General features: G+C 38.4%; 1 protein-coding gene and 1 long non-coding RNA gene across 3 annotated transcripts in view; one reads left to right on the top strand and one right to left on the bottom strand.

Moving 5' to 3' along the window:
- Window positions 1-660: 660 nt before the first annotated feature.
- LOC129202151 (uncharacterized) lies at window positions 661-5,763 on the bottom strand. The gene is made up of 3 exons (XR_008575632.1): window positions 5,535-5,763; window positions 2,550-2,717; window positions 661-954 (listed from the first exon to the last, which is right to left on the bottom strand). It is a non-coding gene; the product is annotated as an uncharacterized LOC129202151 (long non-coding RNA).
- An 86-nt stretch (window positions 5,764-5,849) lies between these two features.
- The window catches only part of PDCD6IP (programmed cell death 6 interacting protein), a 34,692-nt gene continuing 14,581 nt past the window's right edge, over window positions 5,850-25,960 (top strand). The window contains exons 1-7 of one of the 2 annotated variants that reach the window (XM_054814336.1): window positions 5,850-6,259; window positions 13,321-13,375; window positions 15,133-15,202; window positions 18,989-19,116; window positions 19,701-19,854; window positions 23,077-23,177; window positions 25,701-25,817. In XM_054814336.1, the coding sequence (XP_054670311.1) occupies window positions 6,054-6,259; window positions 13,321-13,375; window positions 15,133-15,202; window positions 18,989-19,116; window positions 19,701-19,854; window positions 23,077-23,177; window positions 25,701-25,817 (831 nt within the window). In that variant the 5' untranslated portion in view covers window positions 5,850-6,053. Of the gene's footprint in view, window positions 6,260-13,320; window positions 13,376-15,132; window positions 15,203-18,988; window positions 19,117-19,700; window positions 19,855-23,076; window positions 23,178-25,685; window positions 25,818-25,960 lie in introns of both variants that reach the window. The other variant, XM_054814335.1, reaches the window with a different exon arrangement.

Raw genomic sequence — 25,960 nt, 5'->3', positions numbered from 1 at the left:
TACTATTGAAATAAATGCTAAGTCAATGATAAGTTATGAAGGATCTTCCTCAATCAACCAGATATAATTTCTTTTATATCTTCAATGGAATAAACTTAGTAGTTGTCAAATTATATATGGAGTTTTCTAGTCAAGCCTTGTAATTGTAATGTAACAAACAGGAAAAGGTATTTTTCTTGCATTGAATATACAGGCAAAACCAATGTAAAATTTAATTACATATTGTAAAATGCCAACAAAGGACAAATATTAATTTCTGCTTCTTTGAAGACTACTCTGTCCTTTGGTGCAAAAAATACTTGGATTGCATTGATGACATATTTGAACAAAATTATAAAATGTGAAATACAATGCTTTAAATAAAGCAAGCAATGTTTTAAAGTGAATAAAATAAAGCCATTGCTTTAGGTATATCCCATATTGCAAAAATTAAGAGTTTCAAAGTTATCCAGTTATCTTTCATCTATTTTGTTACTTTCCATTATTGATATATTTACATTATTTAGTAATAGAGAATTTAAGTGAAAACTTTCTAACTTTCAATTCTTAAGGGGTAGCTTAATTAGCCAAGCTTGTAAGAGCAATTTGTAAAAGCAAAAACTCTTCTCTCTTCTGGAATTAATAAAGAATCACATAGTTAAGTTTCAATTGTTTATTATTTTTAAATTAGAAGCAGTAAAAACACAACATCATCAGGGGAAGGATATATTGCAAGAACTGGTGTTTCAAGGTCATTAATAATTTCTTCTTTTAACTCTTAATTAAAGATGTGATAACAATAGAATGCTACCCATCTCCTGTTGGGGCTTCTGAAATCCTATGACAGTTCAAGGAAATGTTCGTAGCAAGAATAAGTGCGGTGTAAGGCAAAATTTAGTCCGTTATCATGAAAAGCAGATGTTTGATTTTTCATCTTCTTTTAATGCAATATGACAGGTACTTTGTTTTCCATTCCTAAGGGTTAAAATGAATTAAAACTCCATAGTTTATATATGTAAAGTAGAATTAATGATTTACTAAGTAACATCAACAGGTCAGCACTGAACAAAGGTAGAACGAACCTTTTTCCTTTTTTCAACAAGCTTCCAGAGGAAGGATCTGAACTTTTTTCAAACTGCACACCAAAACAGTGCACCAAAATGTGTCACTTACGGAGTTATCATGCCAAAATCTAAGCCACATACTCATGCATGACTTTGGATTTTTCAGAAACTTATATGCAAAGTTGGATTCAGTAAATAGCTGTGCAATCTGCCCAGGATCAAATGACAACGATATTCTCTATTACGTCCACCTCTTCTTATGCAGAGTTGCCTCATAACCAATAGGGTGTGAATTTATATCCTCACACTTTCAGAGCAAAGTGCCCATTTTGGGGGTTACGAGTCACCTGACTTGAATCAGTTTATCTATAGAACTGCACATTTATGCGTTACCTTGTATCAGGATAATTACTTATGAAAACATTGCCTCTTTTGAAGTAGAGAGTGTGTATCTGGAGACAGAAGGTGACTGTATCCTAATATACAGTATACAGGACTACGGTGATAATAGCTAAATAGCAAGCAGTTTTATTCAATGCATTGTAAAGAAGCATTTTATATGTTTGTACTTGTATATCTTGCACTAATCCTGATCTTCAGCTTTTGGGAAACACATAATAGCCTCTCGGCTACTTCATACTGAACTGAAAGCTGCTGCTGGCTTCTACAAGCTGTTCTGCTTTGTAGATCTTCTAAAACCCCGGTGCTATTATAGGCAGTAAAAAACAGTAACATTTTTAAAAATCTTATATATCCTTTTGAGTGGGACATAATTTTACCACAGATTTTTAACAGGATATATGAAAAAACTTTAGCAATACTTTTGGTGCTTATTATGAAGACCCACTACTACAAACCATGATGTGTGCCAGTGAAGAGCTGTTTCTTCCTGTTTATGTGGTATATTTGAGTAACAAGCACAGGCACTATCATTATGTCATCAGTAATATCGCATATTTCTGAAGCCTGCTGAGACTTTAGGAAAATTCTAGGCTGCACTGTAATTGGCCTAATAGCTAATGTTCTTGTAACCATATCTGGAAAATATTGCACTAATGCTGGTTGGATTCCCTGTTTGCTCTGCTCTAGTCCATCTACAATGCAGCAGGCAAAATTATTTACCTAGGTCAACAATTTGCATGCCTTGCATAATCTCTCATTCATATGTCATCTAAGTTTGTATTACATCACCTCTATCTTCTCTTTAGCCTTCTCCGATCCCCACTTCTGCTCCTGCTTGCCATTTATTTCATCTACAAGGTTCTTTTTGATGCCACTAGCTATGCACGTGATGCCCTTCTTACTCTAGACCATTCTGCCAGCACCCTCTCCTCATGCAAAAATCAGACATAGTCCCTATCCTTACTCAGCTGGTGGTTGAAAGGCAGCTTGGTTATAATTACCATTATACACAAGTGTCTACCTTAAGTGTATCAACAGTATTGATTTAGACCTGTTTTCCCCTTTCTCTAGCCTCTCATTTCTTTATCCTGACTTGTATCTCACCTGGAATTTAGACTGATGATGTGTTTTTCTCATCTAGCATTAGAATAGCAGGGAGGATGGTGTATTGAGCATTCTTGTGAACACGGCTCTACAAGCCCAAAAATAGGCACGACCCCTGCCCAGCTGAGTTTGCCATCAAGGTATCTTCTGGTTCAGGTCCTTCCTCACCTAGGAGAAATATAAAACTCTAATAAATACAAATTAAAATTGAGGAAAATAGGATTAATATTTCCTCTAAACTTGGAAACAAAAGGCAAAGGCGTGTCAAATTTGAAGGAAATTGTAGGAATTCTTCGTCGTGCTTTTGATTATGGGCTGTTAGGGAGAAATTTCATTCGCAGGTCATGAGAATTTTACGTTTTCTTCTAAATGGGCAGTGAGACTAGATGGGTTATTTGGATCCAAGCAGACCTTCTTCTGACATACAATCTGCTTTCTGCATTCTCTCATTTTGTTAACTGACGATAATCATTCCTGAAACTCATGGTCACAAGATAATGGTGATAAACGATTTGGTCTTACCCTATGTCACCAAAAGATTATGTTAGGAGTATCAAAATAGGGTAGGATTGGAGTGATTAAATGAAGCTTTAGGCAAGAGGACCATCAGATTTAATGAAATGAATAATTAGGTCCCTTATCACTTCCTTTTACTGATTTTTTATTTGTTTAGTATAGCACCTGTTTGCCAATTAGTGCTATTGCTACAGGGCAACTCTTACACTATGGATAAAGCAGTGTGATCAAAATCTACAGAATAAAATACAGCAAATGCAGAATAAAATCTTGCCTCAATGAGGTACCTGTATACAGAATTTGTGAACAGAAAGCAAGCATAAAATAGAACATCAGAGTTCAGTGAAAAGTTTTCTGTCTAAAAATTGTAGACAAAACCCGTGAAGCATGAAGAAAAGCCAGTTTGCATACTGAAAGCAAATTTAACTTTTGAAATGCTTTTGCAAAATTGCAGTGCTCTACATATACACAATGGTCGTTTAGGAAAAAGAGGAAAACTGGGGACTTCTAATGATCTGTCTATATTAAAATATATTGGTGACCTTGGTAATGCTTAAATATGGCTGTAACTTGTCTATGCTGCATTACTTCAAACATTTTAGGGGAAATCTGTTTTAAAGTGGTTCCCTTACACACTATCATAAATTTGTTGAAGAAGGAAGTATGGTCTGTTTAAAGCACAGGACTCTGAGTCAGAAGATGTAGATTATGCCCCTTCACTGACAACTACTATGTGGCTTCCTCATCTCTAAATTGGGAAATAGTATTTAACTACTCAGAGGTAACAAGGAGACAAGTCATTACTGCTTATAATATTATAATTGTAATAATCAGAACAAAGCCTTCCGAAGAGTGCTGATTTATTCAGAAATCTGTGGGAAAGAAGCAAATCACTTGTATGTTTGAAGTTCTGGTAACCTGTTCTAAGACACAGTGAAATATCTGTTCTGTGTTGGTGGACAGTTTAGGAATGCAAAATATCAGTCGTTGCATTTGTTAAGCAACAGCCATCTAAAGGTCACCGTGGCTCCAAAGTAGAACTATGATCTCATAGCTGCAGTTTTTGCCCTTCCCTGTTCACACCCTTTCCGTGTTTATGAGTGTTACGCTGGAAGGCATTGATGGCTTCCACCTTCCATATATAGACAGTCATGTATCTTGTAATGATGTGTAGGCTAACTATACTCCATAAGGTCTTGATGTTGGAAACAAAGGGAGGCAACTGCCCAGCTGAATATATGTTAAGACTGATCAGAATCTAAGCTTGTGAGGGTGGAGGTTTTCCCTGGGACAGGAAAATGCAGTTAGTGCAAGGCTGACTCAGGTTAAGAGACCAAATGCTTACAAGTGTATGTGGGCAATAAAACCCGGGGAAAAAAAAGCAGTGAGGAACTTGAGCAAGGCAGGACAGCTTACTTCTAGTATTCGTTTTTGGTAAAAATCCTTTTTTTTTAAATGCGAAATTAAGTCAACTTCTATTTGGTTTTGATTGAGCTATGAGAAAGTGAGCTGGGTGTTTATTCAGTGCGGGGAAGCAGAAGTGCAGCAAGGAACAGTTACCGTATACATTCACTTTCTGAGAATATAGCAAAGGTTTCTAATAGAAGCAACCCAGCAAGGCTCTGAAGGCTAACTACTTGGGCCCTACTGAAGGTGACTAGAAGCTGCAGAAGGACGACAACTCCATTGCCTCCTTCCCTACAGCAGTGCCCAGGAGGGCCCAGCTGCTGTTGGCACAGCATCTCTGGATTGTATACGGGGACTGTTAATATTGCAGGAGCTGCCCCTCCCAGTGGCGACAGGAGCAGTTAAGACTGATTTCCCAGGCTCTACCCTTTTCCTCTTATGCCACCACTTTAGACGTTCATCAGATGACAAAGAAGATAGCTCTACCTAATATAGTACACTTGCAGTAGGAAGGGATCACGGGCTTTACTTTACAGCAAAACTCGTGGTTTGCTACAACATGAGACCAAACCCTTTTACACAATTTTAAACGCACTTTTACCACTCCTTTTTATGGTATCATCACCTCGGGATTTATGTAATAAGAAAATAGCAGGCTTACAGCCTTAGCTGTCTGGAACAAGTGGCAGAAGAAAGGGGAAAATGAGAACATGGGTTGAATATTCCTTCTCGGTCTTCAGACCAGCCAGCCTTGCAGATTGCCTGTTTTGCCTGTTTGAGCTATGCTGGGCTGAGTCAGCAGAAAGCAAGCGTGATGTAGGTGACAGATCCGTAATTGCAGCAACACGTGAATCCCTGCCTTTTACTGCCAATAGAGACATTTCAACATTCGCGACAGAGAAGTAACGTTTCACTTTTATTTAAAAAATCGATTCTTAGGGTGGGTTGCGCATGGGACACTTTGCTCCCCCTTAATGGGGGACATCTCGCTAACTTTCCAGTAGCCGCTACTTTTACCGGCGTGTCGCAGCTAATGTTGCCGGCTAGCCAAGTTTCCCTTACCACAGCTGAGGTCCGCAGTCACGTCTTCCGCTAAACAGCGCTTCTCCAAAGGCAGCACTCGAGATCTCTGCCTGCCCCAGCTTCCAAACGCCCCCGTACCGCCCTCCTCCAGCACCCACCCGCGCCGCTACCGCTGGGCCCGCTCTCCTCGGTGAAAACGCGCGGCTCCCGCCGGCTGTGCCGACCCTCCGACACCCTGGGGGTGTTATTTGGACAGCGCGGCGCCCTCCTCCCCTCAGGCAGCCGAACCCTCCCGTCAGGCCGCGAACGGCGCCACCCTCAGGCGGCAACGGCCGCGAGAGCGACGCGGGGGAAGGAGGGCGGGGACACCGCGCGGGGCGGGCGGGCGCGCGTGACGGCATTGCGTTGGGCAGCGCGCGACGATCCCGGAAGCGCGGGGTTACGGCCGCCGTTTAGGCAGGGAGCAGGCAGCGGCCCGGGCAGCTCAGCGAGGAAAGAGGGAGCGCGAAGCTCCGGTAACGGCGGCGGCTGCCGGCCCGCCTCCCCCGCGCGGCGGCCATGACGAACTTCATCTCGGTGCAGCTGAAGAAGGCCTCGGAGGTGGACTTGGCCAAGCCGCTGTGCAAGTTCATTCAGCAGAGCTACCCGGGCGGCGACGCCCAGGCCGAGCACTGCCGCGCCGCCGAGGAGCTCAGCAAACTCCGCAAGACCGCGCTCGGCCGCCCGCTCGACAAGCACGAGAGCGCGCTCGAAACCCTCCTTAGGTAGGGGCGGGAGGGCTGGGCCGGGCCAGGCCGGCACAGGCCCTTCAGCGGCCCGCCGCGCCGCGCCTGCCCCCCACCTCCACCATCCCTCTCCTCTCCCCCCTGCTTCCGGCGGGGCGGGCGGACGCGCACCTCCCCCTCCCCAGGTGCCCTGCGCGGACGAGGGGCCCGGCGGTAGCTCCGGGCCCAGGCCTTGGGCGCGGCGGAGCCGGAACCAGGTGCGGGCGGGCCCAGGTGTGGGCGGCCCGCGCGGGGCGGGGCGGAGGGTCCGCCGGGAGGCAGCGGCCGGGGCTGCCGGGCCGGCTCCGGCGGTCTGTGGGTTGCCTGCCCGCCGCGGGCCTGTGTCTGGGGCAGGCGCCCCAGCGCTCGAGTGTCTTGCAGCCACCTGGGGTCCCCCCACCCTCGGGTATTTAGCGTCGTGTGGTGTCATATGATGACAGCGCAGGGCTGGCGGGGGAGGTGTAGAGAAGACGCCTTGTCCCGATCAACTTCCCCTTCTGAGTGTAACATGCCAGTCACGGCTGGATCTAGGTAGAAATGACGGACTATTTTGCTTCTTAGAAGGGAGCAGGTGTATCTTTTTTTGTTGTTTCAGTGTTACCTTTTGCTGCTACAGCTGACAGCTTTCTTTTGAAGTTGTTTGGGTTTGGGTTTTTTTTTTTTACTGTCATGTTTTCCTTCTGTTTTCTGTGTTTAGCAGCTTCTTTATTTGCAAAGTCACGTTCTTATCTTCTACTTAATGCACTTAACTTTGCTATCAGAAAGTTCACTGGTGCCTCTGTTGGGCTGGAATTATCATAGGTTAGATGAGCAAAAGATTGATCTGTGTCTTCTGTCCGGTAAACTGCATAAAACCTGCTTTAGGACTAACTTCTCCATCATCTACAAAAGCATTTGCTCTTTCCTATCTCTCTAGAACATTTATGGATTGCAGTATTGACTTTCGTAATCCTGTTGTTCTGTTTCTCTATGTTGGAAACATTTTGAGCCCATTTGTAGCTCATCTACTCACTGAGGTCACCATGATTCATTCACTAGGTTAATACTAAGTACACACGTGTATTTGCAAAGTTGGGATCAAAGATACTCGGTACCAGAATATGCGTTTCTACGTAGTGGCAACAAGTTTCTTTTTAAAGAAGGAAAAAAGATAGAGGGATTTTCTAGTATAGGGAGAAATGATACTTGTAGACATGACACATTTCTGTAATATCATGAACAAGTAGAAATATATTTGATGTTCACCAGAATTTCTTATTTATAAACTTAAAAAAAATGAAGAGGAATGGAATGGAAAAGAAACAAACGACCTATTAAAAAGATGGCAAGATTTGTAATATGAGTTACTGATGTTTTTTTGAGCTTATCAACTCTTCACTGGGTGTTTGGGCTATAAAAGCTATGACTGTACTCATGATGTTTTACAGTATCTTTGTAGTTTCCTGCTCTATTCCTGTTTATTACTGTGTATGCCTTTTGAAGGTCAGGGAAATAATGAGCATCTATGAACTGAAAGAGGGACTCTGCTAGCCAAATTCAAGGCATGTTATTATCTTCGCTTGAACGCTGGAATTGAGCTGTTTTTTTCTGATGAGGCCAGTCAGGTTTGTGATTAGTTTCTATCTGAAAATCCCTATTTGGCCTAGCCACATCATAGGACTTCACCATATCTAACAATGGTACAGTGTCAAAAGGAGAAAGCCCTCTCTTCAGTTCTGGTGCTTTTCTTATGCCAGTTCTGGAAGGCAAAAGCTGTATGTGGCTTTCTGACAGGTGAGCAGCTTGAATGAGTTCAGTGGAAGGTCAGATGAACATCAGGACTGATGCAAAAGAGGATAAAAGTAGTGTTGCTTGAAAGCCAAGGAGCTGAGTGGGATCTCCCCCTTCTAGTGCCAGTAGGTCATTAAATTAATTCAAGCCATAGTGTGCAATTTCACCTCAGGTTTTCTCTCTGAATAATGAAGGGAACCCACTTGCAGTTGCATAATTACCTGTTTTCCTTTTGAGTTAATTCCATATGCAGCGATCTGTTCTCTCTGCTGTTGATCAGATGACTTCAGCTGGCCCAGGTACTGTTGCGGTAGTGAGGAGGCGTTGAATGTGGCTCTGCACTGGTGCCACCTTATGTGTGAACAAGTGATATCCCTGCCACACAGAAGCTTGTCTCAGAAAACCTGCATTTTAAATTGTATCATTTGAGAATATTTGTTCCCTTTACAGTGGAAGTGAGATAAGATGAAGGTCTGAATTAACTGTAAATTAGAGAAAATAAAACAATCATATGTATGTTTTCCCCTATCTCTAACAAGGCTTGTCCCTGTCTGACCACTTATATTCATTACAGTTGCTGGAAAATAAGTTTGTTCTTATTCTGTAAGAATATTCTGACATATATTCTGTTAATACTCTGTAAGATGCAGTTACTTTGAAAAGTCAGACTGTCTGCACACCCAGAAGTTTGAATTATTCAGCTGAGCTTATGATTGAAAGAGCACAAGCATCTGAGTGCCTTGTGTTTCCTCTGAAAATTCCCTTCCCTCTCCAATTTCCAGTATTTTCCTGTTGCTATTTAAGACTTGTACTCAGTCTTATGTTTAAGTAATAACTTCAGCAAGATTTTCGTTAAAGTTGGAGTTTAAAACTGGTTTGTTAGTGAAGTAAGGTTGGAAGAGCTAATTACAATGTGGATACCCTTTGCATATATTTTCTTCTTTGTGGCTTTTTATAGACCATAATACCTAGTAGAGCACTGTAGACCATTTAACTGTTAAGAAATGAGGGCTTAATCTTCTGCTAATTAATCTTGGATTTCCCCACCGTTTTGTAATCTTTAGAAGCCTTGTTTTGCTGAGTAGTTACTGCAGAAATTTTTTTTTTATGGAAGAAATGAACTCAGTTGCAGCCCTATTTCCTTGGCAAATGCTGACCAGGAAAGCTTTGAAAGTGGGTGGTGTGCTGTGGTTCAACTGATGAACACAAATGCTTCTCTTGGAGAAGTATTTGAGGTATCCAGTGAAAAGGGGCACAATGTAACTGGGAAAGACCTCAGCCTGCTTCCAAGCATTCTTTGTTTTCTGAGAATGAGTGCTCTGAAGGTGACGTAGGTGAGCTTGGTACAGATGTTTCCCCTTAAATTCTGTCATAACAGATTTGATTTAGTGGTTTTGTGTGTTTTTCTTTTTTTGTGTCTGTGTTTCCCCCCCCCCCCCGAGTGTAATTATAGCTTCAAGGGGTTCCTGGCTTCCTCTCTTACTATTAAAGGTAGCCTGGACTTAATTTCCGTTTTCTAGAGGAGTGGAGTGGTGGTGCAAGTTTAATTGGTTTAATTTTGCTAACAACTCTTGCAGTCCTTTTAAAGAAAAAGGGGGCGGGGAAGGAGGGGTGCTTGGTTTTCTTTTGAATGGTCAAATTCTCTGGGGGCTAAAAGTTGCAGTTCTGGTTTCCAGCTGCGAATTCAGGACTCCCGTTCTAACCTAGAAGAGCTAAGGCAGATCTTGGTCTCTTTTAAGTTCTTTTGAAGCAGATTTTTCTTCATGATTCTTTGAAGGACAACAGGATTTGAGGTTCTTGGTGTAATACATATATTTTAATTAAATTCTAATTTAAACCTTGGCCTCCAACTCATTTGACTGCTGTAACTCATTTTTACTAGCATTTAGGAGTGTGTAATGCCTGCTTTGGTGAAAGATTGCTGTACTTTGACAACTAGATGTGTGTTGCTGACATCTGCCCTCTCTTTCATTTCTGTAGTTGGAACTCAGGCAGTTGATATGTTTGTGTGGTTTTCTATAGTTCATCAGTCTGGCACAGCGAAACACACAATTCTCATCTGTTGCTTGGCAACTTCTGTTCTTTGTGTCTTGGTAGTTAGAGATTCCTGTAAATTTTGTTTTAAATAACACCTTTTTGTTTATCCTCAACCTTCAATGTGTACCTGACTTGTGCATCAGTTGTGGTCATTCCTTTAATATTTATTTTCTATTTTTGTACTGCTAGTTTTATGCTGTTCTCTGGTTAATATCTCTTTACCATTTTATGTATTTATGTTTAGTTTATATATCTATATATGTTTAACTACTGCTAAATAAAACTAAATTATTTTACATGTTGATTTTTTTTGTCTGCAGAGTTTTAAAGAGCTCTTAAATCTTGGGTAGAATTTCAAGTTCTTTAGTAAAAAGAAATGATACCACATGCTTAAAATAGTAAAGAGAATAGTAACATAAGCTCTGAACTTTTTTAAAACCAACCAGACAAAAAGCCCCGTGTTGTTGGTATTCATTGATGTTAAATGCAGCAATGTGCATACTTGGGAGGAACATACACCTCTTTGGCTTATTTTCTTTTTCTTTGTGGTTCTGTTGACATACAAAGAATAGTCTGTTTGTAAACAGCCAACCTTTCAGTGCACAGGACTTCACAAGGCCATTTAACCAGCTTCGCTTCTTGACTCATGGCAGCTGAGGATAGGGTAATCGTGGAATGTGGGAAGACAACTCAGCTTTATTGGTGGCTTTTGGTTAACAAATTGATGCAGGAGGAGACAGCATGGGAAGTCTCGTTTTCTTTGTGATACTGCGTGAAAATGACTGTGTTGAGATCAGTCAATGACAGTGAAGGAAGTACATTTAAATATATCAGTTGAAGTGATCTTCAGTGCTGGTATTGAACTAATTTTTGTACTGCTAATCTGTATCAGTGAAACTGATTAGGAAATGGGGGGAAAAAAATGTAATGGTGTGGTGAATAAGATGAAACTTAAACTGATGGGAGAGCATCAAGATGCAAAGCTGAATTTCTTACTGCAAAAGGGATGCTGTTGTGTATGATTTTTGTAGATCAAACCTTGGATGTAAGGTCACTTAAAAATAAAATTGTAACTGAATTATATTTAACTATTGCTTCATTTATATGTTTTCAAGGTATGACCATCTAATGAAAGATGAAGAAAACAGACACATGAAAATCTTTTAGAAAAAATAAATGGACATTCTTTTAAAACCATGTTTCATGTGCTAGCTTCATAAATGTTGGAAGAAATTAGTTATTGTGCTATCACATAATTTAAAATTATCAGACTGTTATTGTCAAAATTTTAGTTCTTTCTGAAAAATGCCTTTGATTTATAAATTTCAGTCTCTCAGTGGAGGTATATTTGAAATCTGACTTCATAATGGCTGCTCCTGTACTAGCAACTGTAATGCTAAAGTATGGCAAGGTAGAATACAGATTCATAGATTTGTTTAGACAGTGAGAAACATCATTAGCTTTAAAATCCACATTAAGATTTGTTTTTGTGGTGTTATCTTTAACTATGCCTTTCACATACTTGGCAAGTTGTTAAAAGTAAAAATTAATCTTGATTAAACTGCTCTCACAGTAAACATCTGCAGACTTCTTTTTTTTTAACCTTAGGAGCAATTAATTTCAAGTCAATTATTAGTGGAAGTCCTGCAGGGTTACTGTTGTAGATTATTGTAGCTTTTGATACAGCTCAGTAATTGTATCTTAAGTATGTATATTGTGTCTTAGTCCCTGGAGAGGGACTGTTTACAAGGGCACGTAGTGACAAGACAAGGGGTAATGGTTTTAATCAAGAGGGTAGATTTAGATTAGATATTAGGAAGAAATTCTTTACTGTGAGGGTGGTGAGGCACTGGAAGAGGTTGCCCAGAGAGGCTGTGGATGCCCCATCCCTGGAAGTGTTCAAGGCCAGTTTGGATGGGGCTTTGGGCAATGTGGTCTAGTGGAGGGTGTCCCTGCCCATGGCAGCGGGGTTGGACCAAGATGATCTTTAAGGTCCCTTCTAACCCAAAACCATTCTATGATTCTAAATTGCAGTGGCTCAGTTGATGTCAGAAACCTGTAGTATTATATACATTGGCAGGTACAATTCACTGAAGAATATGCTAACACAATTTTAATTGTTGTATATGACTTCTAAAAATGCTTCTTGAATGTATAAACCCATGTTATTGCCTGCAGAACATACACCTTGTACATCCGCTTCATGTCTAGATCAATAGTGATTAATATTTAGTAATGTAAGGAAACAGGAACAATGTTAACCCTGTTTCACAGGCTGTCAAACGCATTACTACAAGGTGTTTTGTATATTGGGAATATGAATTGTTAAAGAATTTGACAAATATAATATTGGATGTACGCCTATATGGCAAGTGCTACAGGAAGAGCATAGGAAACAGGCTTCGCATGTTATCTGATCGGCAGTTTAGAGGTTTTCTGTTCTGCATCCAGTGTGTCATGTTTAACAAGTGGTGCAGGTGTAGGGTACAACTCAGGAAAACTTAGAATTGCTAACTGTTGCCCAGATGGATGGTGTGAGGGACTATGCTATACTTGCTATATTATCTTTCTGGCATTCTTTCCTAAACATCTTCCACTGTGAGTAGACAAAATATTGGCACAGAGAAACTTTTGGTATTAATTCACTGTGACTGCTACAATATACTCTAGTGAAAACTAAGCTTACAACTAAAGAATTTTATTAAGGATAAGGCTCTCCAGTTGATACTGTGCAAAGCAAATGGCATCTGTTTCAAAGACATTAAAGTTTAAACACATGAGTCAGAAATTGTAGGGGAGTGGGGTATAATGTTCAGATGAAGAAAGTGCAGTGTAGCTTTTTAATATTATGTTAAATGCTGTAATTAATTACTTTTACAGCATGATTTAATGTCTACCATACTCTCTGTCTTCCTGTACGTACACAGGGGCTCCTTTGCATGACATTCTTTTCTAATCAACACTCCATCAGAAAGTGGAATGGGTCAGCTTTGTCTGTGATATTCTTTTACTGCTGACTGAGACAGGGTTTCCACTTTATCTGTGGAAGACTACCTCCTATTGAACTTGTTTCTCTACTGAAAAGATCTCTTTAGGCAAAATTTGTCTGTCTTGAAAATCCTCCATAGTTACGAGTGAGCTTCACAATTTACTTGCGTGTGGGATTTTTGCGCTGTTTTCCTTACATGTCAGTGTAAGAAACAAAACTCTTAATCTGATTTATCTAATAGCTGTTTCTTCCTTTTCTTTTGTAGATACTATGATCAGCTGTGTTCAATTGAACCAAAATTTCCATTCTCTGAAAATCAGGTAAGAAGACTTATCAAACAATTAAACTGAATCGTAACACCTATGATGTGTGACTTCCAAGCCGGTACCTAATCCGCTAAACAGTACTTCTTTTGGGCAAGACATTTAATCTCTTTGGGCCTTATTTTCCTAATCTCTGTTTATTTTCTAGTCAGTGCTTATGTACAGTCTATACTGAGACATATATCTAGTGGCCATAATTGCCTTTGTTTCACAGATTCAGAAATGTTTTGACTTTGGCTAGCGGTCACTGCAGTTTAGGTCAGAAAGAGTTGTGCTGTACTGATTCCTCTTCAATTCTCCTTTTTCCAAGAAGTCTATTTCACACTATGTTAAAAAGGCTTTTTAAAATATGTATGGGAAAACGTTTAGTAATGAATGGAATATGATCTTTGTTTTTTGAAGTAGAACAGATGTTTCATTCACAACAGCTAACAGAATAAGCCACTTAAGAGCTCGCCACTTAATTCCTGCCTCTGCATCTACAAATTACATAATTTTTATATAGCTATGGTGCTCATTAAGGTTTTATTCCTACCATATTTCTTTAGAATCCTGTCTCTAAGGAGGAATTCAGCTTAACTCCTGCCTATTGAAGCCTATTCCTCAGCTGGAGATTACAATAGATATTTAGGCTCCTGTATATTGGTGGAAAAAAACGTAGGTTTTCTTTGGATGTGTTTACAAATAGGACAGTTTTTTCAAATCATATTTAAATGGTAATGTTATGATGAAAAGAAAAAGTTTTTCAGACTTACAGGTTACAAGTAAGGGAATAGTTTTAATTCAGTTCAAATTAATTTGAGTTTTGCATGTAGTTGCATTCACTTGTAGCCAGGAACTGCACTTTGGTTTTTAGTGTGCAAATATTTTGATATGGTGATCTGCAAACCCTGAGACATTGAAAAACTGAAAAACTTTAATAGCAAGTTCTGCAGACTTTTAAACTGTTCCATCAAAGGGAAGAAGTAGTCAGTGGAAGCAGTAATGAACAGCTGGGGACCAGAACTTCCTGAACTAGCATTGCTGATAGAGGAAAATACATTATCAAACAGTACTGTGCTCTTTCTGAAGTTATTCTCCCCAGCCACTTTAAAATGAGGAATTTTGCTATCCTTTCTGGTTTGATACCAGTTGCCTACAACTAGTTTGAGCAGCTGAATAAGGAATCACATAGTGGAACTTCAGAGCAGATTCTGTGAAGTATTTGCATTGTCTTTGAAATATATGCTGGAAGTGTAATATAAAACATGCTGGTTTTACCTGCATTCTTTTTCCTGGGTGCATTTCCTTAACTCTGCTATTAAATTCACTCATAAAAAAAGTGAATTTTGGTATTACAAAACAGTTCCAAATATGCTAGTAATTTGGAACAGTGGAAACTGCATGATTGGGTGGTTTCCTTTAACTGTGATTATACCAGACTGTCAGACTTCTTGGGAGAGGAATATCTTGGTTTGGAAATAAATTTATCTGTCAGTCAAAGTATGAGCAGAGCTGAAAGATTATTTTGATAATTTCTGTTTTGTCCATTTGAAATGTTTTGAGCAAACTAACAGGAAGGAAAAAAGGTAGAATAATTTTTTTGATAACTCTTGATGATTTCCTGAAATTTCCAGAATGTTTTAATGTTACAAGTGAATTAAATGTTTTATGCAATTAGAATATAAAAGGACAAATATGTGAATTTGGGATATTTTCTGAGGATTTCTTATGTAATTTTAGAGATAAAGATCTTTCTTTTTCACAACTTTCAGATCTGTGTAACGTTTACATGGAAAGATGCTTTTGATAAAGGATCGCTTTTTGGAGGATCTGTCAAATTGGGTATGTGAATATACTAAAAGTGCAAATATTAATGATATTATATTTGAGAATATTTCTGTATAGCTGAATTGTCAATAGTCTTTCTAGTATTCTCAATATAGCTTACAAATGAGTTCAACTATATTGGTAACGTATTAATTGCTTCAACATTGGTAATGAATGTATGGACACCATGCAAAGAATTTCTGTAAAATTGAGATTTAATACTAGTTTTCCAGAGGCACAAATAGATGTGCATTCTGATAATGGTTGTGATGTCTGCTCTTCAGACTTTTTCTGAGACCAACCTCAACTGACATTAATCAAAATTACAGAATCACAGAATGGTAGCAGTTGGAAGGGACCTCTGGAGAACATCTATTCCAACCTCTCTGCTAAAGAAGGGTCACCTAGAGCAGGTTGCACAGGATCGCATCCAGGCGGGTGTTGAGTATCTCCAGAGAAGGAGACTGCACAACCTCTCTGGGCAGCCTGTTCCAGCGCTCTGTCACCATCACAGTGAAGAAGTTTCTCCTCGTATTCAGATGGAACTTCCTGTGTTCCAGTTTGTGCCCATTGCCCCTTGTCCTGTCACTGGACACCCCTGAAAAGAGTCTGGCCCCCTCCTCTTGACACCCGCCCTTAAGATATTTACAAGTGCAGATAAGATCCCCTCTCAGTCTTTTCTTCTCCAGGCTAAACAGACCCAGCTCTCTCAGCCTCTCATACGAGAGATGCTCCAGTCCCCTACTCATCTTTGTAGCCCTTTGCTGGACTCTTTCCAGTAGTTCCCTGTCTTTCTTGAACTGGGGAGCCCAGAACTGAATGAGTTCAAGTTAATGTTAAGTTTCATTAGTAGATTTTTGGTAATCTAGCTCTTACTGTTCTAAATGAATAAGATCCTCATGAGATGTGCTGTTGAGTGAGTGAGTCCCCTGCAGAAGAAGGGGAGTGATGGTAGCTGACTTCAGTAACCTAGTCTGATATCACATTTTGTTCAAGAGAATAGAAGGATCTGCCTGTACCCTGAGATGATTCTCCTGCCGCTTCTTTTTAAAACATTTTCATATGTATTTGAACACTTGGAAAGAAAAAAAAAGTATGTTTCCTGCAAACGTAAGGAGTTTGAGTCTATTGTTTGTTTTAGTCATGTAGGACAATTCTGCACTGCAAATTCAGGATTCGGAATGCTTACCAATAGAGAAACTAAGACTAAAACCTTTTGAGTTAAGCGAGGAGCTATTTAGTCGTGTGCCATCAATTTTTTTTAGTGTTTCTATTTATACCTAAGTGTACATCATGACTAGTATTGCAAGATGACTGTTGCAATTTTGAAGCTCCAGACAAAGCCTGAAAATATGTTAGAGTACTTATTTTCATTTTATTTTTTTCAAATTTTTGTGTCCTTTATGTAGTTCTCTGTTAGCAGCTACTAAAAGTCTTTGCAGTTTTCTGTGTTCTGAATACATGTGCTAAAGTGTGAACTATATGTGTAACAATACACTGCATTCCTCTGTATAAGCAGGTGGTGCACACCTTTCCTTGCTTTATTTTCTAACTGTTCTAAGAAGTTTTTTCTGGATAATTGGAGACCTTCCTAAAGATGTTGTGGTTTTTTTCTCAGAATCTGGTTGGTTCTGTCTTCTTTGGGGCTAGCATTTCATGATGATTGAACCTGTTTCTTAGTAAAGTTCAGAATATTTAATTATGACTTAAACATAGTCTGTGAATCGTCAGAAATTTATAATAATTGTGAGAAAAAGAATCAGTAATCATAATGTTGATGATTACCCTGAGAATTTGCGTGAATGTGATGTTACAGCAGCTTGAGAAAGCTTCCTTGTCTGCAGGTTAATTATATATTAGTCTAAATTATCTGTGAGGCAGATGGCCAGAGATTTATGCAACAGTCCATGTGAAATATCAAAGAAATTCCTAATTGAGTTAACAAGCAAGGGAATGAATTTTATTTTGAAACTTTAAAGCAGATCACAGTGGAAAGAAATTAACAAAAGGAGTCTATTAGTACATACCTTTACAGTGCCGTATCGCAGATTATCCAGATGCCGCTCTCCAAATTAACTATAGCATGTGTGTATCTCTTTATTTCAGATCAGAATTAGGAGTGGGGTTTGTCAATGTGAAGCAAAGTTTTCAGTTACTGAGGGAGCAAAATTTCTGTTGACCTCTAAGAGGAGGCGATCCTGTCGCCAGATGGAAATTCAGTGTAAAACTCCTTTGACTTCCATGGGGCCAAAATGCAGGGGTGTGACTTGAGCTCTTGCTGTGGTGACATCTTCCCCTGCATCCCAAGTCTATCACGGGGTAGCTGACAGATACTGTGGCTGCTTGAAAAGTGACCCAGTTCACAGCATGGCATGTAATCTGAAATATGTTGGCTTAAGTTAATAGGTAGAGCTATAAACAGATGAGTCTGAGGAAAATCTATATTGCTAAACAGCTGTTCTCACTGTAGTAAATCACACTTGAGATGCAGTCCAGAGTATAAAATAATTCTGCATATAAAGTAATTTTGCTCTTTAGAAACTTTAAAGCAATATTTTCTTTCCTTTTGTGTGTTTTAGTTTTTTGAATGATGTCTAAGTTGTACAAGGCTTCTTTTTAGAAAAACTCTGGAAAATAAACTGCAGAAGAGCGATGATGTAGATAAATGACTATTGGTGAAATTCAGTGACTATGTAACTCACTTTTCATTGAGGGAAACAAAATGGGAAAAATGGCCTGTCAAATTTGTGGCTGTTTGAAAATTTAGTGCAGGTCAGGGAGTGCTAACATAGGAACTTCAGAGATATGTTAGATAAATATGTAGATGTATAAGGAGGATGGATGTTAGTGAAACAAAACAAATGTGTCTCTTTAGTACCTTCATGTTTTAAGGATAACTTAGAAGTTGTTTCTGTACTTGGGTTTGTGAAATTGAAAATCCACTAGTTGAGTTTTCCATATTCTCCAAGAGGAGTGTCTAGACGCTTTTTAACAGCAGTAGGAAACTAATACCTACATTTGCATATGGCTAATAACATTTTGAAAGCAATTAATAGATTCAAAATGGTTCCTGTTCAGGTATTACTGTTTCTAGAAGTGTGGGCTCCATCCTCTGGGACTATGAAGTACTACAGGAGTTGAGTCTGGACAGGCCACACTGCTGTCTAGTGAGCACAAGTTTTAATTAAGTAAATCCTTAGCTGTTTCAGTGCATGTATAACTGAGACATTTGTCAGCATTTTCAGTTTGAAACAATAGCTTGGAGAGGTGAAAAATTCCCTGCATTTCAATAGATAGTAAGAGCATATAAAAATTTTTGGCCTCAGTGAGAGAGTAGGTAGTTAATCTGACGTTCAAGATACAGTAAGAACATGTAATTGGACAGTTACTGCAAAGTGCATGGAAGTTCCTATTTCAGATTATCCTTCAGTAATGCGTGCATTTCTGTATCTTCAGGAGCCAAAAAAATGCACTGTAGTTAGAAAGACTTTCAAATTATTTTGTATATTGTATAGATTTTAATAGTACTGCTTTTATGCTTTATGCCACTCTCTATAGTTCCTCACATCAAAACGTTTTGTGGAAGTACTAAATTAGACTATGTAAAAGCCTTCAGAACAAAGATGACCTTGACTTTAAAAGTTCAGTATGATTGTGGTTTGGTGGTTTGTTTTTTTTCCCTTGAAGCTGTTTATATGTTTAAGTACCGATATATTAGTAGTGTTGGTGTCATTGGTAGGATGCTAGAGTACTGAAGTTTATTTTCTTAACAGTATGGGTAACTGTCTGTCTTGATTGCAGCTCTGGCAAGTTTGGGGTATGAGAAGACCTGTGTTTTGTTCAACTGTGGAGCATTGGCAAGCCAGATTGCAGCAGAACAGAATCTAGATAACGATGAAGGACTGAAAGCTGCAGCTAAGCACTATCAGGTACAGAGGCTCCCTGCTTATGCTTAGGAATTCAGAATGATTAATCTTAGAACATCAAATAAGTATCTCTCAATTTTAAAGCTATATATACGCATACATAAATATACATACACATCTTCCTCCCTCTTAATTACCTGGTCTTGACGCGTATTTATTGACCAGCTTTGAAAGATTTAATTCTATACAGTTCCCCATACCCCTTCCCCCAAGCGTGTTGGTAACTGATAGCCTTCAGCTTAAGATTCAGTAATTTTAGCTAGTATAAATTTTAGTTTTAACAAGTTATACAGTAATAATTCCTTTCTTCTTTGTGGGATGCATTAAAATTTCCATGTTCTTATGCCATTAGGTGTAGCCAATATACTTTTACTTACAGTCCATCTTGATAAATGACTCATTCTAAGTGGCTTCAGGAACAAGAAGTCACGAGGAATTATTTTTAGTGGGTAAGCAATAAATGGGAGACCATATACCAAAAAAGCTCTACTTTTTCTTTTTTTCTAATTGTTGAATGTATTATATTCATAAGAGAAAAAAATCTGTTTGGAAACATGAATGATAGTACATTATTTTGTTTTACTTAGTTTGCGAGTGGTGCTTTCCAGCACATTAAAGACACGGTTTTGTCAGCCTTGAATCGAGAACCTACAGTGGACATCTCTCCAGACACAGTTGGAACCCTCAGTCTTATCATGTTGGCTCAAGCCCAAGAAGTCTTTTTTTTGAAAGCTACAAGAGGTATATCTTAAATTTCAGCTTGTATGTTTATGTGCTCATTACAACTTCCACAAAAACTTACAAGTATTTTAAGTTATTAAGAGCTTGTAAAGGGCCTTTCAGAAGTTCTTATTTTTGCCTTTACTGATTTCCACCCCTCCTTGCATGTCATTAAACACAAACTACAGGTGCCACTTAAGAATTTGTTTAAGGTTCACCTGACAATGCAGTTGTCCCATTTGCCTTTCCTTTCTTTTTAGGTCCAAAGCCATTATTCCCTGTCTTTACAAAGGATTTTACTGGTTTATATTTTTTCCTTTTACTGCTTGACGACAAAAATTATTTAAAAGAACTGCGCGTACTAGAAATGGTGCATAGGGGTTTTACCACTACTCCCTTCCTCCTCTGTCTGAGGAATGATGTAATGAGAATTTAGAAGGCAAGATATGACTGTGCTAGGAAACAAAGGAAACTTCCTAAGACTTTAGGGGAAACAAATTCTATTTGATTGCTCAAATTCTTGAGAGGAACTCTTTGACCCAGTCTAACTTTGAGAATGCCCCATTTATCCTGAAAAGTGAAATTCTGCAGGTGGAACAAAGAATTATGTCCCTAACTGTTAAAGGATGATTGTGGAAATACTGGTTCAGAGGCTGCATATTTTAATAAACCTATTAAAGAACATATGCTTCAAAGAATTTTCCTGTGGAACAGTACTATCTTCAGTACAAGAGCTCTTAGTCTTTGCTGTTCTGCTCTTCTCTCTGTATTTACAAGAAGTTGTGCATTTAGATATTACAGATATCTAAAAGGAGAACTAAGGACATAGGGGTCACATGTGGTCGCCCACCAACTCCTTTCTCTCCTCATGTTGTTTGGAATACAATGGATGAAGATGGGTTATCTTAACTGGGACGATTCTTCTCTTGACAGGGAAGATCTTTGAAAATTCTTGTAGCCTTACTGCCTTTAGCAGAATCTCAGTGAGAAACTATTGTCCTTCAGCCAACTGATAAATTATGTTTGTGTTCTTTATCATGCTGGTAGCAGTATTTTAGTCTCTGGCTATTTGGATATTGCTTTGAAATAAATTTGTATAACAAATTCGTGAAACTTTTCTTCAGAGCAGAAGCAGATGCATACCTCATTTTGCATGGGAAATAGATCTTTCTGTCACCTTTTTCTTTTTCACCTGACTTCTTAGTCAAAACATGACAAAGATAGCAAGGCTAATCCAAAACCCACAGGTGCCCAGTGAGCTGAAAATTTTTGTGTCTACTCCCAAGACCACAAGTTTGCCAGTGTTAGAAGGACAGTAAGGTTAATAGCTGACTATGGAGGCTGTAGATTTTGCCAGATGTAGAGTTCCTTTCCCTGGCAGGAAAGACATTTTGTGAAGAATCATGTTTGACAACGTGATTAACTCCAGAAACCTATTTTTCAAGTGGAAATGCTTCAAAGTTTGATCTCAGAACTCAAATTTAGCTTCTTGCTACATTGACTATTTACCTTACTTGTAATTTTCTGTTTTTTTCTCTCATGTGAGACAGTCCATTTAGCAGCTTGCCAGCTGATAATGTTTATTGTGTTAGCACTGAGTTTATTCAGAAGTTGAAAGAAAGTGGAAGTGTTTTGCAAAAACCAAATTGGTCAGTCAAATCTAACTCCATTGCATAACTATAGATCAGTTCTTTAATTTCTGAGCCTTTCTTAATGTTTTCTTTAAGTGTCTTTTGAGGTACCTTCCAACCCAGACCGTTCTATGATTCTGTGTGTTTGCTATTCTATCTCAAGGCTTGCATTGCAGCTGCAATATTTTAAAGATAAGTGAATAAAAACTAAAGGTTCTGGTGGTGAAAGATCTATTCTGAGCTGTCTGCATGGACAAATGAGTCTCCTTTAACATTTCCTTTGTTAATGGAAATGTAGTTAATATGCCAATATTTTTTCTTTTCTTAGAGCTCAAGCTCTATGAAGGAAGATGCAACTGTCACACACTAGCTGGAGCTAGGACAGTCTATTTAGATTTTTGATTTGGTTTTATTAAATATTTAGTGTACTGGACAGAAGCATTTTAGCAAAGTAGTAAGTTGCTAGATCTCATAAGCTCCTTTCTCTCCATTTGTCATCTAAATCCTGTTCCACAGTGAAAAGATCTTCCTGGCATACCTTAAATGCATTTACCTCATAGAAGGTAAATATATTACATCATAGCTCATGCCTGAGGTGTTGTAGATAGATGTGTGAATATGCTGGAATGAGCAGACCACTTAAGAATTCTATTGGTTTAATTTTGGCAACTAAGCATACTCTGCAGACTTCCTAATCTCCTCATACCCCGCACTCGTGCTTATAAATCTGTCAGTGCATGAAAATCACCTGAATCAGAGGATACTTGTTTGTAAGGGCAGCTATTTAGAGTGAACGGCCAAAGTTTGCGTTGACTGCCTGCCTTCTGTTGGAAGGCTGAATTGCTAGTGCAGGCCAGAGGTGATTATAAAAGGAGATAAAGATAGTTGCAGCATGTTCCTATTTTAACAGTTTTGGCTGCAGGAGCAGGGTGAGGACGTGAGGCAGGGAATGCACATGCAGTTCTGATACGCAGTAGTGGATACCACTTGGAAGAACTGTGGTTATTTATGTCTAGGAATGGTGTTATATATTCACTGTAAGCTAACAGTGGCATGGACTGCCATGGAGAGGACCAGTCCCTTCTCTTCTGTTGCATTTCTGCAAATTTTTGAGTCCTGACATGGATTTGGGTTAGAGAACAGATCCTGATGAAAAATAGCTCTTTTTTTTTTTTTTTTTTTTTTTTTTTTTTTTTTTGCTAACTAGATTTCAGCTAAATTCATTGACTATGGCTGCACAAATGCTTGTGCTGGCACAAGGGAAGGACTGGGAACAAGTTACTGGAGTTAGAGTGGGACTGTGGCTTTTATTAGCAGCTTGCCATTGGTCTGAGGTAAAGCATCACTCTTAATTCTGCATAAATGCTGGCAGCTGCCAAAAGATTTCTTGTACAACTGACTGAACCTTCAGCATCGTGATTGAAGAAGAAAATCTGGAAACTGCTGCTAGATGTCAAGGGAGAAGAATAGGATCCCACTTTTGAGCTATCATGTAAAGCTATATCCTTAGAATACAGTTGCTGCTGTTTGAAGATGAAGTATTTTACCTGTTTGCTTGTAAAAACTGATGATAATCATAATTGTTCTCTGTCTTTTCTCCCCCTCCTCCCAGATAAAATGAAAGATGGCATCATAGCTAAACTAGCTAATCAAGCTGCAGATTACTATGGTGATGCTTACAAACAATGTCAATATAAAGATACTTTGCCCAAGGTTAGTAATTCTCATGGAAATAATCCGAGATCTGCTGTTATTGTGAATAACTGTTATTCTTTCCAATGTACTTGATGAAATAGACTTACAATTTATCCTCAAGAAAAGCTGACATATTGCCACATTTAAGGGAAGTGAACCTGTAATTTGAAAAACAGTGATGAATCTAGGAGGCAAAAGATAGTGGTGGGGTTTTGTTTTTTTTTTTTTTTAAATAAGTAAAATCTTACTATATGAAGTGCGTTTACTTGCAACACATTTCATTTAAAGTGAACTTGAAATGTTTATGATAGCATTTAGGGATGCCTTCTTAGTACTTAATGCTTTACTAAATCTGTTTTTCAAACTAACATTTTCTAATAGGTCTTAATTGCCTTCTAGTCTCAATGTTTTAATGTGAAATTTGCTACCATGTTGACAGCATGAATACAGTGGTACTGTTTGCTTACCTTTTCATGAAAAACATGACTGGAACTCAGTGTGTGTCCTCTGTCCTTCTGCCTGCCTTCTCTTCTTCCTCCACCCCAAAACAATCTTGATACTTGTAAATTATCTCATTTTAGTCCTGACTGTTCACTTGAGTGCTGTTGGTTTTGGAAGATGCAGAAATATTTTATTTTATATTTTTCATACTCTTTGAATATATACTGTATAACAAGTACTTTAAAAATGAGCAGGTTTTCAGTGTATCAAATGTATCAGTTATGTTCGAATCATACAATAGTAGAAAACCTTCTATACAGTATTGTAAATGTAGAAGTTGGATAAGATATACTTACTTTTGATTCTGTTAGACTCTTGAAATTTATATCTAGCTAAGTAGGAGATTGTCTTCCATAGTGCTTTTTCTGTGAATGTCCCTAGGATGCATCCCTTGTCGCTAATTTGCAGTTATTTTTCACTCATTAATAGTTTCAAAACTAAAATAACTATTACAGCTTCCAGTGGTCTTTCTTGTTACAAATAAAATGTGAAATATACTAGATTTGCTAAAAATATACAAGAAAACTTACTAAAAATATTTTTACCAGTGATAAATGGAAGTGGTTAATGTCTGGTTCTATAACATAATATGCATTTTTAGTTAAATAACTGCCAAAGTATTTGCTAAAGGCACTTTTACTCCCTCTGGGGAAAAATGAGGTAATTTTTTTTCCCCCTCTGGTTTCTAATACAGAATAGAATCTTGATAGTGGTAGGAATTGTATGGGTAAGGGCTACTGTACTAAAGTAAAAGTGTGCATTTTTATTCTTAAGTAATAAATTACACAAACACCTTTGTAGGCCAGTCTGAATTTTTATATATATTTTTGAAAAAAAAAAAGTTTTTTAAAGTGAAATTGATATCTTGCTTGGCTGCAACTTGATAGATTCTTCTATATATGCACATATTTCCTCTCACGCATTCTTGGCATTTTACAGATTGGGCCAGTTTCTCACTTATGTGTTATATTTATGATTGATTTCTGAGAGGCAATGAGATATAATGAAGACATTGCTTTGTCTTTTGTTGTTGTGGACCTTTCTAAACCATAGATCTGCTCCCCATTCCAGTTGCACAGTAATCTGCCAATTGATTATCTGAAAGAACATAAAAGGTTTGCTGGTTCCATGAGTTAACACCAGCTCTGAGAACTGTTACATGTTTAGGAGTGTGAAATAGAGGTTCGACTCAATGCGTCAGACTCCAATTGCAAGGCCTCCCAGAAAGCTTTTTCTTCCAAATTTACCTTTCTTGGTTTTTTTCTCCATGTCTGTGGGGGCAGCAAGTATGCACCAACGTGAAGAAGCAGGTCTTTATATCCTGAGGTCTTTAAAACATCACTCTAGTTTTCCAGTGCTCCTTGATTTAAGAAATAAAACAGTAAGGCCAAATCCTTGATCAAAGACCATGCCTATACTGTGGGTTGCAGCATAATGTTTTCTTCATGTCTCGGTGGGTAGTCCTGCAAAGATAAGTGTATTTACATAAAAGTCTAAAAATAACTTAAATCTTTTAAATTGCTTTCCATGTCAGTAGTTATTGGTCCTCTTTATTTATTCTTTGCTTTCATAATTTCAGAGTTGCTTTCTTGATAGGCCTGCTGCTGTTTTAAGTGTTAATTCTTTGTTTAAAAAAAAAAAAAAAAGAGGGGGGCTGTCTTCTCTTCCCCTTCTTTAAAGAATACTGTGTCTTGGCTTTGTCTTGGGAGCATTTGGATGCATTCTTGCAACTATTCTTTAATATATGCATGTATTTCTAATCTTTGAAGTAAATGTTGTGACTTCGTGGCTTGAATTTAAATTGTAGTTCATCTAAAATAATGGATACTAAGAATTTTGCAACAGATTAAAAAAAGAGTGGATTTAATCCATGCAAAGTCACGTGGTCTCTGACATTTACCTCTAATGTTTTAACCTATCTAAAACATTAATTGGGTGATTCTAATTTCCTTTTCTTCTTCCTTTTTCTTCCTGCATCCCATGTGTTCTGTGGTGGTTAATGTGGTTGGACTTTCCCCTGGTCAGTATTTTTATTTCCAGGAGGTGTTTCCTGTTCTGGCTGCAAAGCACTGTATTATGCAGGCCAATGCAGAATATCATCAGTCTATCCTGGCAAAACAGCAGAAGAAATTTGGTGAAGAAATTGGGAGGTTGCAGGTAGGTAATTTTTTTTTTCTTCTCTGAAGAATATGGGAAAACTTTAAATCCTGAAAAGCTAGCTCAGAGTTTTAAAATTCAAATAACTAAGAATGAAAAGTATTCAAAAATTACACAGCATGTCTATCGCATGAGTCAAATTA

Source organism: Grus americana, chromosome 2 (assembly GCF_028858705.1).
Source record: "Grus americana isolate bGruAme1 chromosome 2, bGruAme1.mat, whole genome shotgun sequence".
NCBI classification, from domain to species: Eukaryota; Metazoa; Chordata; class Aves; order Gruiformes; family Gruidae; genus Grus; species Grus americana.
This window is presented reverse-complemented; position numbering and strand designations above follow the sequence as displayed.